The 25,779-nt window shown below is 56.7% G+C and overlaps 8 protein-coding genes and 1 non-coding gene across 9 annotated transcripts; 6 read left to right on the top strand and 3 right to left on the bottom strand.

Moving 5' to 3' along the window:
- Nucleotides 1-11: 11 nt before the first annotated feature.
- F5144DRAFT_t68 lies at nucleotides 12-120 on the top strand. The gene has a single exon. It is a non-coding gene; the product is annotated as a tRNA-Arg (tRNA).
- Nucleotides 121-911: 791 nt separating this feature from the next.
- F5144DRAFT_476478 (uncharacterized protein) lies at nucleotides 912-1,322 on the top strand (the record flags this gene model as incomplete). The annotated part of the gene is made up of 1 exon (XM_066785034.1): nucleotides 912-1,322. A coding segment is annotated over one exon (411 nt), but the record flags the coding sequence as incomplete, so codon positions are not given.
- A 234-nt stretch (nucleotides 1,323-1,556) lies between these two features.
- Nucleotides 1,557-5,880, top strand: F5144DRAFT_591292 (uncharacterized protein; the record flags this gene model as incomplete). The annotated part of the gene is made up of 9 exons (XM_066790254.1): nucleotides 1,557-2,257; nucleotides 2,620-2,696; nucleotides 3,090-3,140; nucleotides 3,321-3,663; nucleotides 4,507-4,742; nucleotides 4,820-5,363; nucleotides 5,398-5,453; nucleotides 5,523-5,607; nucleotides 5,790-5,880. The coding sequence occupies 9 exons, from the start codon at nucleotides 1,557-1,559 to the stop codon at nucleotides 5,878-5,880; spliced, it is 2,184 nt and encodes a 727-aa protein (XP_066644281.1).
- Nucleotides 5,881-7,200: 1,320 nt separating this feature from the next.
- Nucleotides 7,201-8,037, bottom strand: F5144DRAFT_476572 (uncharacterized protein; the record flags this gene model as incomplete). The annotated part of the gene is made up of 1 exon (XM_066785036.1): nucleotides 7,201-8,037. A coding segment is annotated over one exon (837 nt), but the record flags the coding sequence as incomplete, so codon positions are not given.
- Nucleotides 8,038-8,952: 915 nt separating this feature from the next.
- On the bottom strand, nucleotides 8,953-10,725 carry F5144DRAFT_565966 (concanavalin A-like lectin/glucanase domain-containing protein). Its single transcript, XM_066788529.1, has one exon. The coding sequence runs from the start codon at nucleotides 10,318-10,320 to the stop codon at nucleotides 9,124-9,126; it is 1,197 nt and encodes a 398-aa protein (XP_066644283.1). The 5' UTR covers nucleotides 10,321-10,725; the 3' UTR covers nucleotides 8,953-9,123.
- A 2,689-nt stretch (nucleotides 10,726-13,414) lies between these two features.
- Nucleotides 13,415-15,052, top strand: F5144DRAFT_644479 (high-affinity nickel-transport protein-domain-containing protein). Its single transcript, XM_066792848.1, has 4 exons — nucleotides 13,415-13,651; nucleotides 13,734-13,773; nucleotides 13,871-14,490; nucleotides 14,550-15,052. The coding sequence occupies exons 1-4, from the start codon at nucleotides 13,504-13,506 to the stop codon at nucleotides 15,023-15,025; spliced, it is 1,284 nt and encodes a 427-aa protein (XP_066644284.1). The 5' UTR covers nucleotides 13,415-13,503; the 3' UTR covers nucleotides 15,026-15,052.
- Nucleotides 15,053-16,218: 1,166 nt separating this feature from the next.
- F5144DRAFT_546152 (uncharacterized protein) lies at nucleotides 16,219-20,095 on the bottom strand (the record flags this gene model as incomplete). Its single annotated transcript, XM_066787396.1, has 8 exons — nucleotides 16,219-16,724; nucleotides 16,762-16,943; nucleotides 17,009-18,078; nucleotides 18,110-18,184; nucleotides 18,236-18,394; nucleotides 18,935-19,292; nucleotides 19,401-19,887; nucleotides 19,975-20,095. 8 exons carry the CDS (start codon nucleotides 20,093-20,095, stop codon nucleotides 16,219-16,221), a joined length of 2,958 nt encoding a protein of 985 aa, XP_066644285.1.
- Nucleotides 20,096-21,407: 1,312 nt separating this feature from the next.
- On the top strand, nucleotides 21,408-23,511 carry F5144DRAFT_591298 (UDP-glucose/GDP-mannose dehydrogenase family, NAD binding domain-containing protein; the record flags this gene model as incomplete). Its single annotated transcript, XM_066790255.1, has 3 exons — nucleotides 21,408-21,698; nucleotides 21,826-22,233; nucleotides 22,294-23,511. 3 exons carry the CDS (start codon nucleotides 21,408-21,410, stop codon nucleotides 23,509-23,511), a joined length of 1,917 nt encoding a protein of 638 aa, XP_066644286.1.
- A 1,350-nt stretch (nucleotides 23,512-24,861) lies between these two features.
- F5144DRAFT_591299 (uncharacterized protein) lies at nucleotides 24,862-25,550 on the top strand (the record flags this gene model as incomplete). The annotated part of the gene is made up of 3 exons (XM_066790256.1): nucleotides 24,862-25,022; nucleotides 25,265-25,331; nucleotides 25,374-25,550. The coding sequence occupies 3 exons, from the start codon at nucleotides 24,862-24,864 to the stop codon at nucleotides 25,548-25,550; spliced, it is 405 nt and encodes a 134-aa protein (XP_066644287.1).
- Nucleotides 25,551-25,779: the final 229 nt, after the last annotated feature.

Raw genomic sequence — 25,779 nt, forward strand, 5'->3', positions numbered from 1 at the left:
CCATTCAACAAGGTCCGCTGGCTCAATGGCAGAGCGTCTGACTACGACTCCAAGATCTGGGACATCCCAGGAAAGGATCGAGTAATCAGGAGGTTCCAGGTTCGACCCCTGGGTGGATCGAGTTAACTGGGCGCAAGACCAACATTTCCTTTTGGTGTTTGAGGCCTGCTTCTTTTTTATTGCAGGTTGACCAGGGAAATCTTTGAACATGTCTCGAAATATGTGATTTTAACATGTGATCTGGCAGCTCTTTCCAACTTATCTGACAGCATGCAAACTGGCATGTTATTAATAGGTAATATCGCAAGGTCTTGGTCTTGAAGACCTGCTGATTACTTATCGAATGGCACCACGTGGAATGGTTCCTGGAACAAAATGCTATTAGCTGTCCAGCTGTTGTTGGGTGTCAAAATGCTGCCCAAAATCAGCGGCGATTAAACCCAACAAAATGCCTGGCCAGTCCAGGTCTGGTGGCACTCAAAACCACAAGCTCAGCTCAAAACGAGGACCATACCCTCTGCGAATCAAGAGGTTGTAAGCCTCCTTGCGTCCCAATTTGTACCCTTGGCACACCCCCGATTACACAAAGCTTCCCTGCGCAACAGTTGTACTCTCTTCTTCATTCAAACCTCATCGCAGACTTGCCATATCCCGAGCCAACGAAACTCATGGTTGGGGGTTGGAGCTGGGCGGCCTTCCGCAAGCCCGCCCGTCAAAACACTTTGCAGGCCAGGCCGCTAGTCGCCAGCGACATGGCTTCTAGGCCAACAAGCGAAGACGAGCACAAGCCGGCGATGGAGGGCAAGCCAGTGATGCAGGACAACCCGGCGATAGAGGACGACAGAGACCAAGATTCCGACACCGAGACCATATTCACGGAAATCACGACGACCGCCCCCACAGGTTTCTGGGGTCAAACCGCCGTCCGCGATGCCGTACCTTGGGCCGGCCAGACATTCGTCATCGTTGACAATGCATCCGGCCGGGTGCTCAGCCATACCAACGGCGTATTACAACTCGAGGACAATACAGACCGGAAGGGTTGCTGGCACTGGTCATGTGTCGAGAAAGACGGGTGGTTCGGGTTTTGCAACACGGCCTCGGGAAGGTATCTGGGGATCAACTTCTGGGGTGTTCTCCAGGCCGAGGTCACACATCACCTAGGATGGGAGTGTTTCGCTACGAAGAGACATCCAAACGGTGGCTACCTGTTGCTAGTGTCGACCCATGGGAGGTTGCTAACGGTGGGCCTCAACCGGGAGGGCAGTTTGGTTGCGAACGCGGATATTAAAGGCATGGTGTGGGAATTCGTCAAGGTGTGAAGGGGGCTTTTCTTCCACTTGCCAACTTACCTATGTATTCGTAAATGGGCAATGTTGCGAAGTAGACATTGGAAGGGAAGGGCGTTTTTGGTGACAGTTCCAAACCCGAACCCTGGGGGGCCTGTAATTGATCATCAGCGGCTGCCAGCCCCGGCTCCCCGCTCCCTCGCCAGATCAACTTCAGCTGAGCCAAAGACCAGCTATCGGTGAAACTCGCGGTGAGCAACCGGAAACATGTCGCCGCGCACCAGCACGAGGCTCGCGGCAAAAGCCCTGCAAACAGCAAAGGCGACACCAGCCCCAGCAATTCCAGCAGCCCGAGCAGCCCGTGCAGTCCCAGCAGTCCCAGCAGCCCCGGCATCCCCAGCATCCCCAACAACACCACCAATCCGGCTCTTCGAGCACGTGGCTGCTTGGGAAACGTGGCTCGAGGCCAACCACACCGACCCGACGGGCTTGTGGTTGAAGATCAGCAAAAAAGGCAGCGCCATCGCATCGGTCACCTACGACGAGGCCCTCGACACGGCACTGTGTTTCGGGTGGATCGACGGGCAGAAAAAGAGCCACGACGTGGACCACTTCCTGCAGCGCTTCACGCCGCGCCGCAAGCGAAGCATGTGGTCGCAGCGGAACTGCGCGAAAGTCGCCGTGCTCGTGGAGACCGGGCGCATGCGGCCGGCGGGCCAGGCAGAGATCGATGCCGCGAAGGCTGATGGGCGGTGGGAGAAGGCGTACTTTTCGTCCAGCCTGATGGAAGTTCCCGACGATTTCCAGGCGGCGCTCGGTCGGAACAAGAAGGCCAAGACTTTCTTTGAGGGCCTGGGAAAGACCAAGCGTTACGCGTTTTTGTGGCGCATCGCGACGGTGAAGCGGGAAGAGACGCGTAAAAAGAAGATTGAGCAGTTTGTGGGGTTGCTGTCGGAGGGGAAGACGCTGTAAGCTGTAACTTAAGAGGTATTTCTCAAATCTCCGATGTTGTTCGCTGGTCGCGCTCACTGAGGCCGCGCTGTGGGCGTGCTTTTGGGTGGTTCCTGACAGTGGGGATCCCCGCTGTGGGGAAATTTACACGTGTAGCAGCCCACCAGAGGAATCCTTGTTCCCTCGTTCTTCCTTCCCCCACCATCACAGTGGACCCTGAAAATCATCAATCCCATCTTCGTTCTACCATGCGAAGATGTTGCCACCGACTAGCGCAAAATCAGCTCGGCCCAGATGGAGATACCGAGCACCTATCATCTATCATGCTGCTTCGAACCTAGACCCCGATCTAGCGTCGCAACTGCCCTTGAACATTGAGCCCCACCATTTCCGTATTCGGCCATTCTCGTCGCATCGAGAAGCTTGAGGACAGTGATGTAACTATACTTGTTGTATGTGTCCGGCTGATCTAGTTCAATAACTACACAATGGCTGTCAAGGCTGTCTGTCTCCCAAGGCTATCCCTTACACATTAGCAGAAATAACCGGCTCGACCGACAAACCCCGTCCTTCGTACTCACTCACTCGACTTACGAAGACTGCCCTGTCATAAAGGCGCTTCTGCTCGGATGTGAAAATAAGGCTGGCCGATCCTCATGTTGCTTTTTGTAAGCAGCCGAAACAATGCCCGTGTTTATAAGGGAATAGCAAGGGCCGTTCTGCTCTAATCTCGACACAGTTAAGTTGAACACGAAGGAATGTCAGCTCGGCCACGCTTGGATGGCGCCGCAGGACGATCATCTGAGCCTGGCGGGGGCGGTCAACGACACACCTCTCTCTTAACTGCAGCACCCTGCCGTGGGAGCGTGGTGTCTCGTTTGCGCTCCCGGCCGATGCTGGGTACCATTCCCGCGGCCTCTTCTCCCCAACCCAAACAACACACTTGATTCTCATGGTTCTGGCCCCTGGTTGGCCTGCGGGATCGGCAGCTGGCCAAGACTGACCCGAGAAACGCTTGCCTCCCCCCTGTCAATATTCGACCGGCTCTGGTGCCGCAGCCCAATCGACAAAGCCGGCCAGCCAGAAGGCTGGGCAAATTACATAATGCGGCACGGCTCTTCCTCTCGCGACCCGCCTGCCCTGTCTGTGGTCCCGAGGACCTGAGGAGGCCTCGTCACTTCGCGAGTATCTTGACTTTTCCTCCCCGGCAATCTCCTACCATGGGGACACCGCAGCACACGTTTGTCGCTGAGACTGGGCAGCCGCCCCAGCGACGCCGCAAGGCGCGGTTGGCTTGCAACCCCTGCCGGGCACGCAAGACAGGATGCGACGGAAGAAGGCCAGTGTGCACCGCTTGCTCGCTCCGAGGCTGGGACGACAAATGCGGTTATCCGGACAGTGTCATGCAGCCGTCAGCAGCACTGTAAGCCAAGCAGGTCCCAAGCGACAACGCGTGCTGACGTTTTACAGGACCTTGGTTGAGCTTGATCGAAGACTTCAGAGACTTGAGAGTGATGCTCGAGCTGACCCCAAATTGCCCCGCAAAGGTTCCCCAAATGCAGCACCATCAGTTGGTACATGCGCCTCCTTGTATGACAACCCCCCCTGAAGAGATATCTAACACGCCCCTTCATAGGGTCAAGTTCCGGGCCAGCCGCCTCTGTGGTTGATGACAACCGGGAGCACCAGGGGCTGGCCGACCCCTTTAGTGCTGACTATCCGATGGCAGCAACCAATATAGCATTCGTACGCCAAGGTCTGGAGGTAGCAGGTGCGCGTCATTCTCACGATCCCACCACCAGGTCAGAGTCCCCCGCGTCCGGGTCCGAGTCGCCCACATTCCCGGACCTCGCCGGCTTCGCCATGCAGACGCAGGAGCAGCCCCTGGACGAGTTCGACCCCCACGCCCTGATACTTCCTCCACGTCCCTTTGCCGATGACCTGCTTCGGTGGTACTGGCAGAATTTCCACTCCATCTTCCCCTTCTTGCACTGGCCCATGCTCAAAATCAGATACAACGCCGTCTGGAAGGAAAGGACGAATGCAAGGCCGACATTTGATGAGCTCTTATTTTATGCCACCTTGAACATGATCCTAGCCACGGGCTGCCTCCGAAACGAGAATATACCGCTCGGTCAGAGGCATGAGTGCGGAGACGCCTTCTACAAGCGGTCTTTGCGGCTCATATCGATGGAAACCCTAGATACTGCTTCGATCCCGATCGTGCAGCTGCTTCTGCTCCGAGGCGTCTATCTTTACTTTGCAGGCAGAGCAGATCGCTGCTGGCTCATGTCCGGCGCTGCAATACGCGTGGCGGTTGGGCTGGGCTTACACACCACGCCCAAAAGGCAGCTCAACCAGCTGGAACGAGAGATGCGCCGACGCGTGTGGTTCGGCGGCTGTATTTGTCTAGATCAGTACGGAGCCCGATCCGAGTCCTCCCTGCGCGCAGCCTAGTAACCAACGTGACAGGATCCTCTCCGCCATATTTGCTCGGCCCGGGTCCATCGTCCCAGGCCTTACCGACACACCTCTTCCCCTCGCCATCGACGAGGAATATCTATCGACCACCGAGGAAGCGCGTCAGCCTGAGGGTGTGCCCTCGCGTATGGACATGATTCTCTATACGGTAAAACTCCTAAAAGTCGTCGAAGAGATGCGAGCGACCGCGCGGGCGCCGCGCATCAAACTCAGACCGGGGAGTCAAGACGTCACACTCCCAGATCCCACCGCTCTGCTCGGCATCAATACCAAAGTCGACGACCTCTTCAACGAGCTGCCCGAACATCTCCGCGTAAATGCCGATTACTCCAAGTTTCCCCTCAACCCGGAGGAAATCAAATTCTTTCAAACACAAAGCCACGCCCTTCGTTTCCGCCTGTCGCTCTTCCGGGTCTTCCTCCTCCGACCGTCCCTTCTCGCCGAGGCGCAACGATGGGCCACGCGGGACTCCGGCCCCGTACAAACGGCGTCACTGGTGTTCCAGGAGCGGCTCCATTATGAAATATGCAACCAGTGCTTGAATACGGTGCACGAAATGCTAGAAGAGATACACACGAGCCTCGCCACAAGCGGAGGTATCTCGGCGTGGTACGCGCTGCATTGTATGAACTTATTCCCTTGGTGCCCCGGCCGCAGTGTTAACACTCTGGAACAGTTACCTTTGCGTCGGCCACCATTCTTCTCGTGGCTACTCTTTCACCACATCTCGGCGTGAGTCTTGAAACAGAGCCGACCAAGTCATCTTGGGATCGCGCCATGGCCATTCTCGAATTCCACAAGGTCCATATCGCCTCCGCCGCGCGAGGCATCGGAGTGCTCCTACGGTATCGCCGGTCTATCGCCATGCGCACCGACTTAACGCCGGGTATGTATTTTTACCGCCTGGTGCCCGCTGCTGTTCCCCCAACAGGTCCACTGACAAATGACACAGGCGTCCCTGCCACGACGGAGCAAGAAATGGGCGGCATGGTGCCTCCCTCATCAACGTATCCGCAAGGCCAACAACCACAGCAGCCACACCACCTCCAGCAACCACACCACTTCCAGCAACCCCACCAACTCCAGCAACCATACGCGCCTTCGCAGCCGTGGGATCACACAAACTCGATCCCTCCTCCGATCATGGGGACGTGGATGATGGGACTGCAGTACGGGATGGAGGAGGATTTGGGTGACTCCTGGCTGACAACGCAGGACTGGGGGCAGCAAAACTGGGTCTTGGAACACTTTGAGAACGCCACTGGGATATAGCCACTCTCCGGTGTTTCTGTACATGTATGTTGGGGTGGATCTTCTTTAAGGTACTGTCACGGTGGTTCCAGAGCGGACATGCACGGACGGAGTACAATTCAGCGCGTACATATCGAGGTCTAGAACACATTGCCCGAGCAAACATTACCTGGGGAGAAGCTTTGCTTCCGAGGCGCGGCCCTTCGTTGCGTAATATTGCATATGCAGAGTGGTTGGTTGTTACTGAGAAAACCAACTACTTGTTGCGAAAGACCTGGGCCAACCTGCCATCTTCCATTACACGACTGTCTTTATCAAAGATCGGAAAGCGAATACTCATTTCGTCATGTCAGAGACCGCGCCTAACAAAAATACCTAGACTTCATAAGGGTACGAAGCTCACAAGACAGTGCCCTAACCCTTAGCCGACCCAACACTATCCCAAAAGAAAAGAACTCCCAACTCGTTTTCGCCCTTTCCAAACACCTCCCATTCAGTATACCAAACCAGACCAACCCAACCCGGCTGACCGCAACCGAACAAGACTGGCAATCCCCCTAAAAAGAACCACGGAAGAAAAAAACGAAAAGAAAAGAAAAACAAACCAACCCAACCCCCCTACATGAACCTACGCCACCTACAACCTCCTAACCCACCCTCTCACCCTCCTCACCCACCCCCTTCCACTCCCCTGCCCCTGCCCCCCCAACCCGGCATAAGCCGGCTGCGGAATCGACATTGACCTGGACTCGGCCAGCCGCAGGGTATACAGCAGCCGGCCAATGTCTGCACGCGCCTGTTGGAGTTCGGCGTCTCGCTGCTGCAGCTCCGCGTCGCGCTGGAGGAGCTGCTCGGTTTGTTGCTGGAGGGTGAGGTCCTGCTGCAGCAGTTTCTGGGCTTGCTGCTCCAGGGCGAGGTCGCGTTCCTGGAGGGTGAGGTCGCGTTCCTGGAGCGTGGTGGTGAGGTCGCGGTGGGCTTGGTCGAGGGCGTGGTGTGCGGCGGTGGTGGAGTGGAGGGTGGTGATGGTGGTGGTGTGGGTGGTTTGGAGGATGGTGTGCTCTGCGCGGAGGTCTTCGAGAGCGGTGGTGGTTTCGCGGATGTTGGTGATGAGGTCGATGTCCTTCTGGGCAAGGGCCGCATCGTGTTCCTCTTGGAGGGTGAGGAGGTCGCGAGTGAGGGATTCTTTGAGGAGGGCTCTGTCGGCGTCGGTCTGGGAGAGTTCTTCTTTGACGGCCTCGAGCTCCCTCTCGAGCTGGGTGAGGAACTCCGAGTGCTCGGCTTTGAGGATCTCGAGGTCCTCTTGCTGGCTCGAGACGAGGGTCTCGCTCTGGGATTGGAGCTCCGTGACCTGTTCCTGCGTGGCGGCGAGCTCGGCCTCGGTGCGTTGCCGGAATGCGGTGTACTCCGAGTCGAGCTTCGCAAAGCGCTGTTGCTCTTGGAGGAGGTGGCGGTTCTCGTCTTGTAGAGTGGACAATTCCTTTTGAGTGGCCGCCCGCTCTATTTCTTGACGTAGTCTGGTCGCTGAATTCTCCTTAACAAGAGACTCCAGGCGGCGGTCCTTCTCGCGGAGCTCGGTGTTCTCGAGCCGAAGAGTGGCGAGCTGTTCCTGCACGGCGGCCAATTCTTGTTCAGGGGTTTTAATGGGCGTCGTATTCCTCGCGGTAAAGCTAGGAGGGGCGTCGGCGTGTTGCTGCTGAGCGCCGTTGATTGTCGACTGCGAGCTCTGGGTGCTGATCTTTGCAACCCCGAAGCCGGCAGCTTGCGATGCCAACGTCGCCTGCCAGTTGGTGGCCTGCCAACTCGTTGTGTTGAACACAGGAACCGGGGCTTTGACGGGAGCAGGCGTCGGTCGAACCGGTGCTGGAGCCGGAGCGTATGCGGCCATAGCCCGTTGAACGATGGGTACCCATTCACGTACCGCTCTCTCCATTTGGGACTGGTTCATGTGATGGTCTCTGCACAAGCAAACCTTGGCAAGATCTAGGAGTTGCTGGGTTGTGACGCTGGACGGAGGCTTCGCGGCCATGGCCTGAAGATAGAGGCCTGCTTGTCTAACGTCGGCCATCTCCTCGCTTCTGCCCCCTTTTGTCCACCCGCACCGTGGACCGGTTCCGTGATTTTTGCCATAGCACTGCAATCCAGTTGTCCCATACCTGGAACTCCCTCTTATGTTCAGAAGCCTCTCGGGATCCCACAAAGCCGCCATAATCGAATTGCCGTGGTTGAATCTTGCCTCGTGAGAAGTAAAGCCCTGTAGGGATGCGAGTAGAATAATGAGACATGGGGAGATGGAGTGAGGCCCACCGTCTCAGCTTGCGTCCACGCGGGGTTTATACACGCACTACGTTATCTTGGGGATTTGAGGACTAACCATGTTCGAACCATGCAATGCCACGCATTTCCACGCGCCAATATTTCGTCCTGCATGCCCGCTCTTCAGCTTTCCCTTTTTGAGAGCCGGGTATTGGGTGCTTCCGTCCTGACACCCAGTCGAGCTCGCCAAAAAACGCCACATCTGCACTGGGATGAGTGATGGGGGGAAGGCTATCGCTTTCCGCTGCAATGGTGCGGCACATCCCAAGGCTTTCCTCGCGGCTATTGGGGAAGCCAAGGCGTTTTTTGCTCTTCGCATCAGCCACCGCTATGACGAATGAGCACACATCGTCGCTAGCCCTTGTCAGCCCCGACGGTTTACCAGCCAGGGTCAGTTTGAAGCGCACTTACACTCAGTTCTCTCTGGACTGCAGCGGTACAGTCCTCAAGCCACTAAATATGCTCTCTTCTGTGGATGCAGTCTGACCACCTGGCCAAGAAGACCGGCCTCAATCGATAGTTCAACAGATGGCGCCGACACAATCCCATAAGTTGATGATCTAAGCAACACCAATACACCTGGACGGAGAGATGTAATTTCGGTGACTTCAGGGGCAAAGAGGGAACGGCGAGGAATATAGGCACGGTTCGCTTGAAAACTGGTAACGTTCTGTACAACGAGCCATAAAGCCCAGTTCGTGTTATATACCCCTGAAAGAATCTATGTACAACGTGCCCGAGAACCCATCTCAGATACTAGAAGCACTCGAACTTTTGTTCTGTCTACATACCCATTCTAATCCACCTCTTCAACCCCACCAGCTCGCCAACACGCCTCTTAAAGCTGAACAGTCGAGTCAATATCACCCCAACGGATGTTGGACAGCACCACCTGCGAATCGGGGTGGTTAGCCAGGATGTTAGCCGGGTCGCCCTCCGTCTCGCTGCATGGGCCGTTGTCGCCGCTATCCAGCCAGTTCATGAAGCCCGAGGCATCGTTCCAGATGCTCATGGCCAGGACCATGCCGCGGCCCAACGCCTCGCCCATCCCGACCAAGCCGCCGTACGTGTTGGACGACGAGCAGCCCTCGACGGTGATGGTGTCGCCGCCGGACACGGCGCTGGCGACCTTCTGGCCGTTCTGCACGTAGTAGCGCGTGATCTGGCTGAGCTTGCCCGAGGTGGTGCCGTCGTCGGTGATGAACTGGGTGACCATGGTGAAGGGCTTGGAGGTGTCCAGGGTGCCGCCCGGGGCCCAGTAGTTCTTGTTGCCGCGCGCGTACGAGTTGAAGCCGCACCCGCCCTTGTCGCAGTTGTCGCCGACGCAGGGGTGCGGCGTGAAGGCTTCGGCCTTCGAGTTGGCCTCCAGGATGTCCATCTCGTTGCAGCACGAGCCCTGGTGGGAGGTGTTGAGCGTGCCGTTGTTCCAGGTCTGGACGGGGCACTGCGCGTCGCAGTAGCCTGAGCCGTACTTGGCGCCGCCGGTGTTGTGCTCATTCCGCCCGCCGGTCTTGTCCATCTCGGAGAAGTAGAGCGCTGCGTTCTCGCCGCAGGGGAGGGTGGAGACGTCGACGTCGAAGCTGAGTTCTTGGTTGAGGAGCTTGAACATGACGTAGTCGCCATCGGCGCCGAGAAGGTAGGCGCGGGGGGAGACGCTGTTGGTCTTGCCTTCGCTGTCCTTGACGAATTGCCTCAGCGTGAGGGAGCTGCCGGATGTCTCGATGCCGCTGCTGGTGTAGTCGGTGCCTTCCACGACGCAGTTCTGGGCGCAGGTGGCTTCATCCGGGCACAGGGTCGAGTCGATACCCGAGGACGTGGTGCATGAGGTGGTGTTGTCCGAGGTGTGGAACCAGCGGTAGTTCCAGTCGAGCACCACCGAGGTGTCTTGCTCGACACAACCGCCGCTCTTCGTGCACTGCCAGGTGGGCAGCTTGGGGTGGACTTCGGGAGTCACCGACCCGGGCTGCTGGCCATTCACCAACGGCAAGGTTGCCAGCGCCGTGGCGACCAGCCCTTGCAATGTTCTCTGGCCCATGGTTGATTGGGGTCTTTGTTGTTTGGAAGGGTGTGCCGTTGTGGTGGTGAATGAGAGGTAGAGGCTCTGCGGCTGAATTTCAAGAAGAGAGAGCCCATCTTCATCTTATTTATCCTCTGTTACTTATTATTTACTCCTCTTGCCCTCGAGCGCGTTGACCACCAACCGACCGAGGCTATCCCAGTTCACACTGCCGATCATCTTGATTCTCGGGCCGTTCGTCCTGCAATGATACCTCCCCGCTGCCCAGCCTAAACCGACTTGGCATCTCGGAAGAACTGCTTGGCAACCGTTCCCGGTAACTCCGGGCGAAGAGCGGGAGGTGGGCCCCGGAGAGCCAAGTTTATAGGCCCGGCACCTCGTTATTTCGCCGACGGCATAGTGAAACTGGGGCGGGAAAGTTGGCCGTGGAGCAAGCAATGCCGGCCAACTGCTAATCCTGCTACTTAAGGCATACCAGGGTAAATCCACGCTTGCTCCCTGAGATCATTACCCCGTTTCGGAACGTACGCGGCCCCGTCCACGGTTCTCGTTGGAGCGGCTGAGCATGCGCCTCATATTAATGGACCGTGGCACCCATGCGGTTTATGGAGATAGCTATGGCTGGTGGAAAGATTCAGGGGTCTTTCCCCGGTTTCCTGATGCTGACCCAACCGCTGCGGCTCCGTTTCGGAAACCTCCCCCGCTACTCATGCTACAGATCACGGAAAGATCGGCATTGAGCTTGTAATTACTCCTTGGAAAGAGTGAATGCGGGTTTTCCTCTTTACTTTTCTTTTAGCTATTCCAGCTCACAAGAGAGGCAAGCCCGGATGCCTCTTCGCTTTGGGTTATCCGCGACTCCTGAATTTTAAACGAAGGACCCACGTTCCGGGCATTAAACCCGCCGAACCCTTAAACAGGGGCGTAATCTAGGATTTCCTGCGTCATAATTGACTCGTTTCAATACTACTCCCCTTCCGCTGGTTAGGACTGCCCAAAGCCTCCGGACTCAAAGAGGCGTCTCGTTTATAGCGCTGCATACGCTGGACGTTTTGTGAAGATTCTCTAAGCAATTTGGGCTTGCTCAGTTTCCAGACTTACGGCCGGGGGCGGACTGGCGCCTACAGGATAATGTCGGTCGTTCAGTCCTCGCCGTGGGCTTTTCGCAGTCTCCCTTTCATCAAGATACTTAGCAAGATAGGTACCTACCGCGTGGCAAAGGCGAGTGGACGGATGGATGAGTAGGGACTACTACCCAGGTAGGTAGTTAAGGGAAACCTCAGTTAGGTAGCTATGAGAAGCACTCACGACCTTGGGGGGGCGAGAAAAGGTGAGTTTTGTGCTACAATACGAGGGCGGGTCGAAGGGTGATATAAAAAGGGGCAACATCATCAAGTTATCAACTCTGGGCTGCACCAAGTTTATGATGAGAAGCTTACTTTAGTTAGAGATTGATTAATGGCAGAACCAACCACGGAATCGCCGCTTACAGTTGCCTCCTTGCTCAATACATCCACGGGTACCTCTTATTTATCTCAGGTTACAATTATTGGCTCGTCCGGTAGGCGTATGGTCCAAAACTAGGTACGGTTCATCCCAAAGCGCCAGATCCAGGCTGCTGTTTAAAAGACAGTCTTGGCCTGCACTTAGATCCGTAAACGGGTTGACAAACTCCCCCATCCGTTACAACTGCCTAGATTACCCCGGCATACTTTGGAGCCCTATGCTCGTTTCTATCATCTTCTTCCTTGGCTTCTTGTAAATAGGTAGGTACTATTGCTATCCCGAGAACTTGCTGGTGGAACATTAAGAAAGCCTAACGACGTTGATACAGTTACTACTAGGCTTCGTGTAGTATTATTCGTATTATCAATTTTGTTTAGACCGATGCAGAGTTCACAGGTGCCGCTCTGCCGAAAGTGTGTGCCATAGATCAGCCCTTTTCTCCTGAATCTGCCCCATTCTGGTGTCAACTTGCACCATCAGCACCGTAACCTAATACCCGGCAAGAGGCTACCTTAGTTCGCTTCTCTGTTCGATGCTGTCTGGGCCATTGTTAACTTTTTGAATCAACCACACACTTGAAGTGATCAATTTCGCCCTTTTCCGTGCTAGTGTACACGACATACGCCAAGGGCGGGAAGCATTTTCCGAGCATCAATGGGAGCCCAACCTAGGAAGGTTGGGGAAGTTCAAACGTAATAGTGGTGGGTAGCACAGGTTCGTCCGAGGGCTCCGACAAAGTACTAGTCGTTCTCGGAAATGGGATAACTACCTAGTTCAGTCAAATTTTCAGTTATGACTTCGAGATTGGTCATTGGTATCCATCTTCTTTCCCCATAGATCTTGGCATACGTTGTTTCTCCCTGCCATCCATGTCAACCGCACTCCTTCTTCTCACTAAAATGTTTACTTGAACTACCTATCTAGTTGCTGTGAAGTGCTGTAATCCAAAATCACTGACCGGTGTGCCCCCATGCGACTAGCTCTTTGGGCTGATGGGTATGCCGTGTAATGCGAGCAACGAGAAGCGAGCCAAAGCATGGCGAATGCAATTGGGAACCCCCCACATGGGATCTGATAATTTGAACTTCTCGGCAATAACCCCCAACCCCCGTGCCAGCTTCAGTCCCGTCTTGAACCTCTCAAAACAAGGTTTCAATATCCACTTTCAGCGCCTTGACTAATATCATCACAATGCCGAGAATGCCCGCTGGGGCAAAAGTCAACAAGCAGAAGGAACAATCAGATAAGCCTATCTCGGCGTAACCTAACACATGCGCGCCGAGAGCAACCAATGCGCATGTGGACCATTCGTATCAGCGTACAAGGTCTTGCCTCATGCTCATTGCAACACCAGTCTGCCAGGGCCTACTGGGATTTGGGAGGGGCACACGCCGTTGGTCGGCAACCAACGCTACCTCAGCTCACTACCTACCTTGGGTACCCCCAAAATGAAGTCATCCGACATGACCCCTCCCCGCCAACCTGCTAGTCCACCCGAAAATTTTCACCACTTTTAAAAGAGTTTGAACTTTTCCTGCATTTATAAACCTCCTCATTCTCGACCAAGTGAAAATCTTTATGCTTGAACTTTTGAAATGCAAATAATTCTCATAAAATAAACCAAACAACCTCGCGCGGCTGCTGGTAGATCCCAGCACCAACCCCACCTCCAACCAGACGCTCCCTGTCCGCATCATGCCCTTCCGCCTCCCTCGCCCGAAATGGCCATCACGATGGCCCGTCCCTCGGTACCTCTCCGCCATTCCCCTCCCCGCTGCCCAGCTCATAGGCCTACTCATCCTTGTTAACGGGATCGTCTGGGTTGCTGCTGGCATCTTGTTGCGTATGACACCCCTGACCCCTCACCAATCCCTCAACCACATCCCCGGAATCAGTACCTACCTCGGTAACTAACACCACCACAGATTACAACCCCAAGCTCATCTCCCCCGCCGTCCTCTCCTAGTACGTGCTTACTCCCATCCCCATATCCCCATCCCCATCCCCACCGCACCCCTTATCTCCCGCTTCCCCCCCACCCAACTGACCACCCCATGTCCAGCACCCTCGGCCTCCGCCACGCCCTCGACGCCGATCACATCTCGGCCATCGACCTGATGACGCGCCGCCTGATCGCCTCCGGCCAACGCCCCGTCGCCGTCGGCACCTTTTTCAGCCTGGGCCACTCGACCGTCGTCATCGTGACCTGCGTCGTGGTGGCGGCGACGGCGGGGGCGCTGCGCGATCGGTTCGAGGATTTTCAGAGGGTGGGTGGGATTATTGGGACGAGTGTCTCCGCGGCGTTTTTGTTGTTGCTCTGTGTGGGGAATGGGTGGGTGTTGTGGCGGTTGGTGAGGAGGGTGAGGGTGTTGGTGGAGGAGCAGAGGGCGGGGAGGGCGGAGGGGAGGGGGGAGGTGGGTGAGGATGGGGGGGTGGAAGGTGGGGTGGATGCTGCGACGGGACAGCAGGCGCTGCAGTTGGAGGGGCCGGGGTTTTTGTCGACGGTTTTTAGGAGGGTGTTTAAGATGGTCGATCGGCCGTGGAAGATGCTGCCGCTGGGGATCTTGTTTGGGTTGGGGTTTGATACTAGCTCGGAGATTGCTATTCTGGGCATTGCGAGTATTCAGGCTGCTCAGGGCACGAGCATGTGGGTGATTCTGATCTTTCCGGCGTTGTTTACTGGTGAGTACCCCTTATCATGCGCGTACTTAGGTGAGGTGGTTGTGCTGAACGGGCTATAGCTGGCATGTGTCTGCTAGACACGACCGACGGCGCGCTGATGATGGCGCTGTACACGTCCAAGGCATTCTCCCGGGACGTGGTGGCCATTCTCTACTACTCCATCGTCCTCACCGGCATCACCGTATTCGTCTCGGCCTTCATCGGCATCATCCAGCTCTTGTCCTTGGTTAACCACGTCGCCGAACCGGACGGGAGCTTCTGGGAAGGCGTCGGCGCGATTGGCGACTACTACGACATTATCGGTGGCTGCATTTGCGGATTGTTCCTTCTCGTCGGTGTTGGTTCGGTGTTCATTTATCGGCCCTGGAGAAGGCGGATGGATAAGAGGGCTGATCGACGGGTGGCCGCGAGCGCGGAGCCTCACACCCCTGACCCATTGCTCCCTGGAAATGAACCGCGGGTCCCCAGTTACGGGACAGCAGACACGGAACCGCGAGACAAGAAGCCGGATGCCGTCACGGCGACGCCAGTTTGAGCCCTGCGAGCTAAACGTCACGGCAAGATAGCCTTTACAAGTAGAGGGTCGTGCTAATGCACTGACTCCTCTCGTCTAAGGTCACTCCGACGGGTTTCAAGCTTCAAAGGCGGTTGATTTGGGTTCGATACCCTCCGATTTAACCGAATCGATGCTTTACGAGCTGACATGTTTTGATAGACCGCTGCGTAGAATTCTCGAACAGCAACAACAGATGTCGCAAAGCACTTCGTGTCCCAGACTTTGAATCCCCCGTGACTCGTGAGCTACTACCCACCGTTGCCCTAGTGCTTGTCTTCCCGCCATCTTCTTTAATAACTAATTGCGAATCTTGCGCTCAAGGCCTCCTTTTAATCATGTAAAAGCTTCTCGTAACTGTGATCTTCAAGGACAAGGAAGGCAAACAGTACTGCTCGGCAGCTATATTGGAGACGCATCCTTATGAATGACCCAGCAAGGGTATACCCGTAGGCCGTGGGCCCGAGGAACCTTTCGCTCCCAACATCAACGCGATGTGCCGCCTTTACCCACCCGTGTCCTCGGCGGCATTCACGGGCTACCCCATACGTCCGATGAATGATGGAAATGTTGTAGTCCGCGAGGCTGGTTCATCGCCAACAAAGATTGCTGGTTTTGTCAATGACGTGGAGAGAAGAGTTGCTAAATAGCGTAGTGATAAACCCTCGGCTGAGACTTGACGGTGAGGGTTGCTCTTTGGCCGAGACTCGGAATAAGCCCTGAGACGGGAATCTGAGGCTGAACCGTCGCACGCCCACGCCGTGTAATGCGGTACAGGCCCATCGTAATCACCCATTAACTGGTGTTACCGGAGCTTTGATGCAGTGGACACCTGTCATGTCAAAAGCGGTTCAGCTCAGACATTTCTTAGACAGTTCTCAGACATAACCCCCCCAATACTCCGAGTCGATCAAACACACGAACGACGTCTGAGCGAAGAGAAATTAAGTATTTCGATTAGAAGCCCAAAGTACCCCATCTATGTCCATCGTCAGGTCAATATGTCATTAAGAAATTAGTGTGGTGTTGTTTGTTTCTGCCCCGGTCCGGCCGTCGTCAACCCCCCGTAATACTAAAGTAGCAATCTGAAACCCCGACGTTCTAAGCTCTCCATGCATATGATGGCTGATGCAAGCCGCGCCATCCCCGGTCGGGCCTCAAGCCCCGCGGCTACGCTACCACCGCCACGAACAAAACAGGAAATAATGGGTGATGTAGAAGTTGTACGCGTTGAGCACCAGCAGCGGGATCGTGTGGTACCACGGGAACCCGGTCACCAGGCGGTAGGTCACGGCGGCGATCACGCCTCCGACGGAGACGATGGTCCACAGCCAGCAGAGGATGCGCATGTTGCGGTACTTGTTGCTCTTGTGCGCCTTCTTGTCGCCCGACGCCGCCCACAGCAGCTCGATGCCAAAGAGCCGGTCCTTGATGGCTGTGAGGTAGGCGTACGACTGCACCACCATGATGTGCTGCACGTTGAAGCCGTACTTGGCTTTGGCCCAGAAGCGGAAGAGCAGCGAGCCGTAGATGATGGAGGGAATGGCGAAGGCCAAGTTGTAGTACTTGAACCACTCTGGACGGATAAACAAAAGGAGCGTGCCCGGGATGGGCGAGATGAAGATGCCGAGCGAGACGGCCGAGTAGTAGAGGAGACCTGGGATGTTAGCCAGGGGCTTCACTGGCAGGATCAACGCGCAGCTTACCGCAGAGATAACAAATCTTTTGCATGACCGTCAACTTGGACACCCAAAAGTGCTTGGTAGTAAGCAGCGTAGTGCTACCGCGCGCCCAGCGCATCTGCTGCGAGAAGAAAGAGCGCGGCGTGTTGGGACAGATGCCCGTCGCCAGACACAACGGGACATACTTGACCTTCCAGCCGCGGTCAACAGCCCCAAACCTGCGCTTGTCAGCTTCCTGTCCCTCAAACCCTCCCCAAAAGAACAAAAGAACAAACAAACTCACCCCGTATGCACATCCTCCGAGAACCCAATCTCCGCCGTCCCGCCCACCTCCTCCAGCGCCGCCCTCCGATACACCGCATTACTGCCCACACAAATCGACGCCCCCCACCGATTCCGATTGACCTGCACCACGCGATAAAACAGCTCCTGCGTGGCGCCCGCCCCCTGCTCCACCCAGGTCTGATCATCCGTCACACGAAAATACTGCGGGCTCTGCACGATCGCCGTCTTGTCATCCGCCATGTGCTCCACCACCAGCTCGCGCAGGAAATCCGGCCGCGGACAGAAATCCGCATCGAAGATCGCGAAGTACTCCCCCTCCGTGCGGCTGAACGCCCACCGCAGGTTGCCGGCCTTGCGCAGGCGCGGGCGGTCGTCGCGCACCAGGTAGCGGAAGCCGTAGCGGGCGGCGAGGGCGCGCACGGCGGGCTGGGCGCCGTCGTCGAGGACGTGCACTTGCAGTTTGGCGGCGGGCCAGTCCAGGCGCAGGATGTGGTTGTAGGTGTTTTCGAGGATTTCGAGGGGCTCCGAGCAGCAGGGGAGGTAGACGTCGACGGTGGGCGCGGTGGTGTCGGTGATGGGGTGCTGGGTGACGAGGGTCTGGTGTGCCGCGTAGTCCCAGTCGCGGCCGATGATGCCGACGAGGTAGGAGATGATGAGGTAGATGTTGAGGAAGCCGACGAAGACGCCGTACCACGAGAAGATGGGCGAGCTGACGGCGAAGAGCCACATGCCGGCCGAGAGGGTCAGGAAGGAGAAGACTCCGAAGATGTAGAGTGGGATGCGGTTGGTGCTGATGTATTCGAGCTTTTCTTTGTCGGTTGGGCCTGTGGGGAAGACGAGGCCTGGTTCCTCGAGGGGGCAGTAGGTCCGCCGGAACGCGCCGTAGCTGCGTTTGAAGGGGTTGCGGCTCTTCTTGGGGCCGGCTGTTGCTGTTGCTGCCGTAAGGGCCCCCTTTTCCGGGTCCGAAGCGGCAGCAGCAGCGTCCACATCTGAGCTGGAGGCATGGCCCGCCTTCTCGTTTAGGATCTCTCCAAGTCTCGTAACAGGCGTCTGGTTGTTGGTTAGTATCTGGTGACACTTACAGCGCTTCACTACTTACAATAATATCACCTGCATCTCGCCTTGCCCTCGGTACAACTGGCAGTGGCCGCGCTGGAGCAGGGGTGGGTGCTTCCTTGATGGTACATTAGTCTTGTGAGGAGGACTAAAACATCAGGTTACATACAAGTGATGTCCTTGAACCAGTAGCGGGTGACGAGGCCTGGGATGGGTCCCTAAAGGGATCGCGAGTTCCACCGCTGGATGGGTTGCTCCGCTGCGAACCCGGTGTCCCAGGCCGGGAGGGATGGAGGGTAGCCATCCGGAGCAGATATCCGGTGGTTTTCTAGACAGCAGCAGGTATGTTGTTTGCTATCCCAAGTGAGCGTCACTGGAGTCCGCTTGCGGGACACGGAAAGGAGTGTACGGAGGCTTTGACATGTCCGCCATATAAGGAGCCGATGGTTCAGTCAACACTTGGTAAATCACCAGTCGGCAATGGCAAGTTGCGGTGACGTCGTTTCGGTGGCACGTCGGCGCAAGCTGCAGAACGATCTGCCCGAGGGAAAAGTAACCATCGAATTTGCGTGCGGGGGTGGTTCAGCCTGCTATCTCTGAATAGGAAAGATGATCGTCAAGCCGAGATATCCCAAGATCTTGTCCGCCGGGGTGGAAGCTCGGGCTCAGTCTGACCGAGGAGTATGCCCGAACCACCCGCCTACTTGCCGCTCCCCAAGATTAAGGTGAAATAGAAAAAAGAAAATGTCCGATGCAGTCTAGTCTTGTCTGTACACCCTTCCAAATGCAGGTACCCTTTCCCCAGATTAGGATAGGCGGCCAGCCGCAATTCAACATTTGATCAAAGGAAAACCATCATGGCACCAACACTTCCGCTGATCGACAAGCCCGATAGCCACGACATATGGAGGCTTCCGGTGGCCGAAGAGGGGGCCGCCGATGGAGCAGAATCCGTGGTGGGAACAGGCGCCATGTTGAGGGTTGGGGCAGGTCCGATCAGCACATTCGCATCGTACCTCTGTGACGAGAAGGTGACGTTTCCTTCGGCATGGTAGCCCTCGGTACCGAACCCGATGAGTCCCACGTTCGATCCGGAGGAGACCAAGCCATTGCGCCACAGGTACTGAAGGAGCGGCGATATATCAGCCGAGAAGCTTGTCTCGTTGGATTGCGCGGCCCATGTGAAGACTGACGTGCCTCTCTGGTTCTCTCCCAGGTACAAGGCGCTGAGACGGGGCCATGCTCGTTAGCAACATTGAACGGCTCAGGGGCTCTGTCATCCTGACAAGACGTGCCCACAACCCATCCCGAGTCCTGACTCAGATAAGACTTACAAGTCGACGTGGCCGACGGTCAACTTCGCCCGATACGATTCGGTCCCTTCATAGCCCAATGGTTGGGCGTAGCCAACCCTGCCCAGCCAGACCATAATCTCGGTCTCCGCCTCTGTCTCCCGCAGCGAGTTTTCCGGGATGCGGTCAGCGAAGATATCGAAAGCGGCATTCGCCGAGGCGTCCAGCTTCGCCAAGCCGGACGAGTCGATACCGGGCACAGACCGCGATGTCGATCCAGGGCCCATGGCCCACTGGGCCGAGAGGGTCAGGGCCGAGATGTTGGACAGGGGTACGGGGAGGGCAGGGTCTGAGAACTTGACGTGGGGGTACGAGTGGACGGACCCGGGGTCCGACGACCACCTCCAGGTCACGTCGAAGGTCGGCGGTGAATCTCGGATCTGGGTTCTCTCCCCCGTTAGTCTGGGCGGTAAGCGCGGTGGGGAAGGTGGGTAGCCGATCACGAACCGCGATGCAGGAGAACCCTTTGCTATCCGCATTCCAAGCGTTCGGGACGTCTGCCGCCGGGTTAGTCCTTTCTAGCGGCCGCGCAACTAATAACGGGCCGGTGTCTTACATGTCAAACTGGTGCCAGGGGTGTCGTAACTGCCATTGTTACATAGCCTGCCATCGTACGCGCTCTTGGCAGCTTGAGCCCCCAGGGCGATAACGGAGAGTACGGGGATCGGTGACCGCATGCTGGGTGAATTGTTGTGCGGTGCTGGAGAGGGCATGAAGGGAGGCCCGGGAATTGCAATGGTTACTCCGCCGGCTCTTCATTGATAAAGCCTCAAGTTTCCTCTGTTGTGTGGCTTCTTGCGCCTCACCCTTGAGAGATCGCCTCGGAGGCTGGCGCCGCGCCGAGTGCTTCTTCGTGGCGGGTTGCTGGGGTAATCCGGGTCGGACAAGAGGCAGAGCACACTCTTCGGGTTGGCGAGCTGGGAGGCGTTTTTGTGCGAGGTGCCAGAGTGACACACCGCGGTGGCCGCACGCCACCTACGTAGGTGTGTTGATAGGGGTCGAAGTTTGAGACGAGATCCAGCAACTGTCACTCCGAGCGGAAGCTTCCGCTTACACCGCGCTGAGCTGCATTGGCCAAGGCCCGTTGTTGTACGGCTGTTTCGTCGCCAGGGTCTACAGATAAACCCCCGAGCAAATCTTCAAAATCGCGCTGATCTACGCCGTACTGTTGTACAGACAGCAGTATATGCCAAGTCCGAACCGGGGTTCCCTGCTGGAGATCGACCCGGGGCGACCGGTTGAGGCTCAACATGTTCGCCCCGCGGCTTGATCGACAGTTGCAAGATATCCAACCTTCCATCTCGAGATGAAAGGTCTGTTGCGTGATGAGCCACGGCGCAACAGTCGGGCCTTTACGTCTCTCATTCCCCATTGTCTCGTTGTGTGTCGGCAGTGCCGGGTGCTTGGGTCTCATGGCGGCGAGTCGGCGACTCACATGTCAACGCTAGCAGGCCTAGCAGGCTAGCACCAACATGGGAATGCGTCGTCAGCTGGATGAGGGTTTCAGGAATTCCGATTGAACCGCGAAGCTAGATAGCATGGGAATGGCTTAGACCCATGATCCTGTGCCAAAGACACAACCTCGCATACGAGAGCGTCAAGTTGCGCGACGTGGCGGACGGCCGACTTGTCCTCGACTACCAAGGAAGTTTCCTTTGACGATCGGAGCCCAGGCGAAGATTGTGATAGGGCGCAAGGATGTTTCAGCTGGCGATGTGAAGCGCGCACGACAAACATTCTGCTACTCCTAACCGGAAGCTGAGAAGAAAGTTGGCAGACTGGGCGTAGCTCGGCTAGCACGGCCACGCGGTCTCGGGGCTGCCGGTTGCCGTCCCGAAGGGGCATTATATACCCTCACCCCTTCAACCGAAGCGAGCCTCCGCCGGAGGACTGTTTTCCCCTAAAGCAGCCTTGTTTCACCGACCACGAGAAGGGAGAGACCCGAGAAAGTAGACCAGATACCCGACACTGAGACTCCGAAGGTTAGCCATGGACAACTCGCCTGATTTTCAGCAGTCGGTGCCGGCCACCCCCTCGATGGGTGGCCATTTAAGCAGGTCGTTTCCGAGCTCTCATTCCATTACATCCACAGTCAGCCCTGGGACGTCGACACCGAACTCGTGGTCAGGAAATGACTGGATCCGTGGCACGCCCGATACGTCGCCGCCCAGCTCGGGAGTCGGTTCCCCGGAGCTCCAGGCCAAGCGGCTGTCAGAAGACAGCAGTGTCTCTTCCGTGGACGAGTCCATCGATAGCCGTTCTCGACCCGCCGCGAAGAGTGTATGTTTCGTCGGCGCAGGGTTTGTCGGTAAGGCCAAGCCTAGTCCCCTCTCGATGCGGCGTATGAGTGAATAACAGTTAAACAGGCGGCCCGACTGCTGCTGTGATTGCCTACCACAACCCACAGGTTCTGGTGAACGTCGTCGACTTGAACGAGCAGCGTATAGCCGCGTGGAACTCTGCACATCTCCCCATCCACGAAGATGGTCTGCTGAAGGTGGTCCGCGTTGGCAGAGACGGCACCCGCGACGCCATTGTCTCTCTGCCAGGGTTTTCTCGTCCGGTCAAGCTCAAGGCGCGAAAGCCGAACCTCGTGTTCTCGACCAAGGTCGTCGATGCTATCTCCGAAGCGGACATTATCTTCATCTGCGTTAACACGCCCACCAAGATGCAAGGGCTGGGTGCCGGGTCCATGGCTGATGTTAGCGCCGTCGAGAGCGCCTCGCGTACGGTTGCTAAGCACGCTAAAGAAGGAGCCATTGTTGTCGAGAAGAGCACAGTACCATGCGGCACAGCTCGCATGATCCAGGACATAGTCAGTACCACCTCCTAGGAACACAACCATGGCGATTCCATACTGACCCACCCTGACCAGTTCCGCCATGAGCGTCCCGATAGCAGATTCGAAGTCCTATCGAACCCCGAGTTCCTCGCCGAAGGCACCGCCGTCGAGAATCTCATGCACCCGGACCGAATCCTCATCGGGAGCACAAGAAGCCTTGCCGGTTTCCAGGCGGCCGCCATTCTGAAGGATGTCTACGCGGCGTGGGTGCCCACCGCCCGCATTGTCACCGTCAACACATTCAGCAGCGAGCTTGCCAAGCTTGTGGCAAACACCATGCTCGCCCAACGCATCAGCAGCATCAACGCAGTGAGCGCCATGTGCGAGGAGATTGGTCTGGGCGCCGACGTGGACGACGTGAGCCTCGCCATCGGCAAGGACCTGAGGCTGGGCCCCAAGTTCCTGCAAGCCGGCGTCGGATTTGGCGGCTCGTGCTTCGAGAAGGACATCCTCAACCTCGCATACCTTGCCAGGGAGCTGCACCTCGACGTGGTGGCCGAGTATTGGCTGGCGGTTCTCAAGATCAACGAAGACCAGCGTCAGCGCTTCGCACGCAACGTTGTCCGAGAGCTGAACGGGTCTCTCCGGGGGAAGAAGATCGCGGTGCTGGGCTTTGCGTTCAAGGACGGGACCAACGACACGCGGAACAGCATAGCGGTCCACATCATCAAGGACCTGGCGTCAGAGATGCCGCGAGAAATCGCCGTGTTTGACCCGGGCTGCGCTACGGCTGATATCATGGACGAAATCCAGCGGATGGGGCTGAGCGCCTCGCAGATGGAGAGGGTCAGAATTTGCTCGAGCTGGCGGGAGTGTGTTCAGGATGCTAGTGCCGCTTGCATTCTGACGCAGTGGAAACAATTCCGTGGGCGCCAGTTGGGGAACTCTGGGGCCGCTGTGAGTAAGACGGCAAAGCCAGATCGTCCCGGATTCGCGGCCCATGCCCTAGACGCCTGCCTGAGCGAGAGGGGTATCATGGACTTGGAGAAGCTGTCGCAGCAAGAAGTGTCAACACTTTCAGACGACCCTCTAGGAAGGCTTAATCCGCTGACGCCATGCTCGGCAGATTGCAACAACTGCAGTCTTGGTCAAAGTCGCATGCAGGACCAGGAGGCGGTGAACTGGGTCGAAGTCGCCGGGATGATGCAAGAGCCGCGGTGGGTGTTTGACGGGCGTAATGTTGTTAACCACGTTGAGCTTCAAGGTTTGGGCTTCAGGGTGAGGGGGATTGGAAAAGGCTTCCATTCCTGAGCAGTGCCGGCATATGAGCCTGCTTACATGGTTTCTGCTTTCTCTCGCTTCGGATTTCGCTAAGGTACCTAGAGATGGAAGGGCGTTTGGCGTTCAGATATAAGGAACTGGGTCGAGGAGGAGCCGTACACATTGAACCTCGGCCTGATACCGCGTAATTATTAGTACATAATCGGTTTATAAGGCCGGGATAATTTTCAACAACTGAGGATGCCGCCGGCAGTGGCTTTCCACGCCATCTAAGCAAGAATACAGATATGTAGAGTAGGGTGACCGACATACGTTCTTCGTGTGATATTTTTGTCGACGCCCTTGTTTTTGGCCCTCGAGTTTTGTGAATGGCGTTCATGTTGTGAAATCTTCAATAGTTTGGATACCATCCTAATCAATGCTGGATACTAGCTCGGTAGGCAGTTAACGACAGAAGCCGCCATTTCCAACCGAGCTACCTACCTAGTGGTCAAGGTCAATGTCATGTTGGTCGGGTTGTTAGTGTACTGTGCAAGCACAGCGTGGTGCGCTCAAGTGGGCTCCGGCGGTTCCCAAACTTGGCAGTTACACAATAACTAAGCCGACGCCGAGCTCCATCTCAAACGGACATGCCCGCGGCCACGCCACTGGATTCTGCATGTCATTCCTTGCACGGATATTCGTGGAAGTCAATAACTCGACATCTGCTCGGTGGCGCGACAAGACAAAAAAAGGAGATGTGGGTGGCCTGACGACTGGAATGATTTGTGGTCTTAGTTTATTTGTTTGTGCCACAACTCGGGCGGTTGCGGTCGGGAAGCGGCTTGGTGGGCCAGTGCCCAATAACTAAGGCAGCTTATCGGGCAAAATGCCGAGCCCTAACGGTCCGGTCCCGAGCCTCCAGGAGGAAGTCGCGTTGCATGCTGTACTGCGTTCACCCACTCTAAAACCATGAATGCTGCCGCCGCCGCTTGCTTGGCAATCCCTTTGCCAACATTTATCGCGATGCGCGTTACGGGTTGCACCAGCGCATCCCCGTAACCCTCACTTTTGGACGACTGGTCGATCCTCCAACGGCCCATTTCCGCCGATGCATCATGGAACCACCAAAATAGCGGCCTTGCACATCGCCTTTCGCCTTTTGCCTTTCGTATTTCCCCTTTGAGCGCCCCTCGGCCACTCGCCCCCAACGGTTACACCCTTCGCAAGCTTGTGTCCCGGTGTGGAAAAGGCATGTCTGCGGACCGCTTCCGATTACGTCGCGGTTAGGCCGCGACCGCACCCAAGGCTTCCTCTCCTTGTGCAACGGTTGAAGCAATCCTTCCAAGGAAGTGAGCACGCGACTCTTTTTCCAAGGAGATGCTTAGCAAGCTTGAAATGATGACCAAGGCGGCCTCGGAGCCTCGCGCTCTCGCAAGAGAAGTGGTGGCGAGCTTGCGTAACGGGGTGACTCGGCAGCTCGGCGGACTCACCTCGGTCAGTGATTGCCGTCCCGGTTCACCCTCTGCCAAGGTCCCGATGACGCTACATGATGATCCCCAGTGGGTCGAACCGGATGACGGGTTCGTGTTAAGCCTTGTCTAGCTGAGCAACCACCAAGTGGCAAGTCGGACGGCGCCGGGCTAGACCGCGGTTGAACTCATCATCTGAACGGTTAACGGTTTTCGTGTCGGTGACTGGGAACAGCATCCAGGCGTCTATGCGGCTCTTCTTAGCTGCAGAAAGAAGCGAAGAAATGGTTACATCCCGGCCAGTTGTGGCCGCTGCCGCCAGCCAGACCGAGCTGTGTTCTCACAACCGCAGACTCTCGCGCGCCAAGTTCCACGGAGCTGCCCGGTGATCGATACGTGGTGCCTGGGCAAGGCTAAACGGCGGACCGTGGAGGCGGCAAGCCCGCATCGATAAACCACATGCGAGCGGCCGGTGGCTGTGCCCTTCGATTCGTTCTCCCCATGGCTGTCAAAAGCCGGGACCAGTCAACGAGCCAGATGACGTTGTCGCCATCCCCATCTGAGACTCAGCCTCGACACATTCGCCAAAATTTCCCACGCGGGTTGCTGCCCGAATGACTTGCATTGCCGTTGCTGCATGCAGACAACAAGGGGCTTATGGGCCGACTCTCTGGCTGCATGCATGCCGGCTCCGAACCGGTCGCCCCTCGTCTTGATACTGGCCTGTAACAATTAGGCGGCCAAGGCCGGAGTTAGCGGCTGCGTTTCGTGCTCCGTCGCTGTCGGCTTGGCGAGCGCCCCCACAAGACAAGTGTCAAAGTTGAAGCTTTGAAGCAACACGCAACCA

This window comes from Chaetomium tenue (assembly GCF_020726465.1).
Source record: "Chaetomium tenue strain MPI-SDFR-AT-0079 chromosome Unknown F5144scaffold_3, whole genome shotgun sequence".
NCBI lineage: Eukaryota > Fungi > Ascomycota > Sordariomycetes > Sordariales > Chaetomiaceae > Chaetomium > Chaetomium tenue.

Bases quoted from the DNA above. Each gene is read 5' to 3' on its own strand.
- F5144DRAFT_565966 (XM_066788529.1), bottom strand. From the start codon at position 10,320: ATGGGCCAGAGAACATTGCAAGGGCTGGTCGCCACGGCGCTGGCAACC.
- F5144DRAFT_644479 (XM_066792848.1), top strand. From the start codon at position 13,504: ATGCCCTTCCGCCTCCCTCGCCCGAAATGGCCATCACGATGGCCCGTC. The intron at 13,652-13,733 runs GTATGACACCCC...ACACCACCACAG, and splicing joins TGCTGCTGGCATCTTGTTGC to ATTACAACCCCAAGCTCATC. The intron at 13,774-13,870 runs GTACGTGCTTAC...CCCCATGTCCAG, and splicing joins TCCCCCGCCGTCCTCTCCTA to CACCCTCGGCCTCCGCCACG.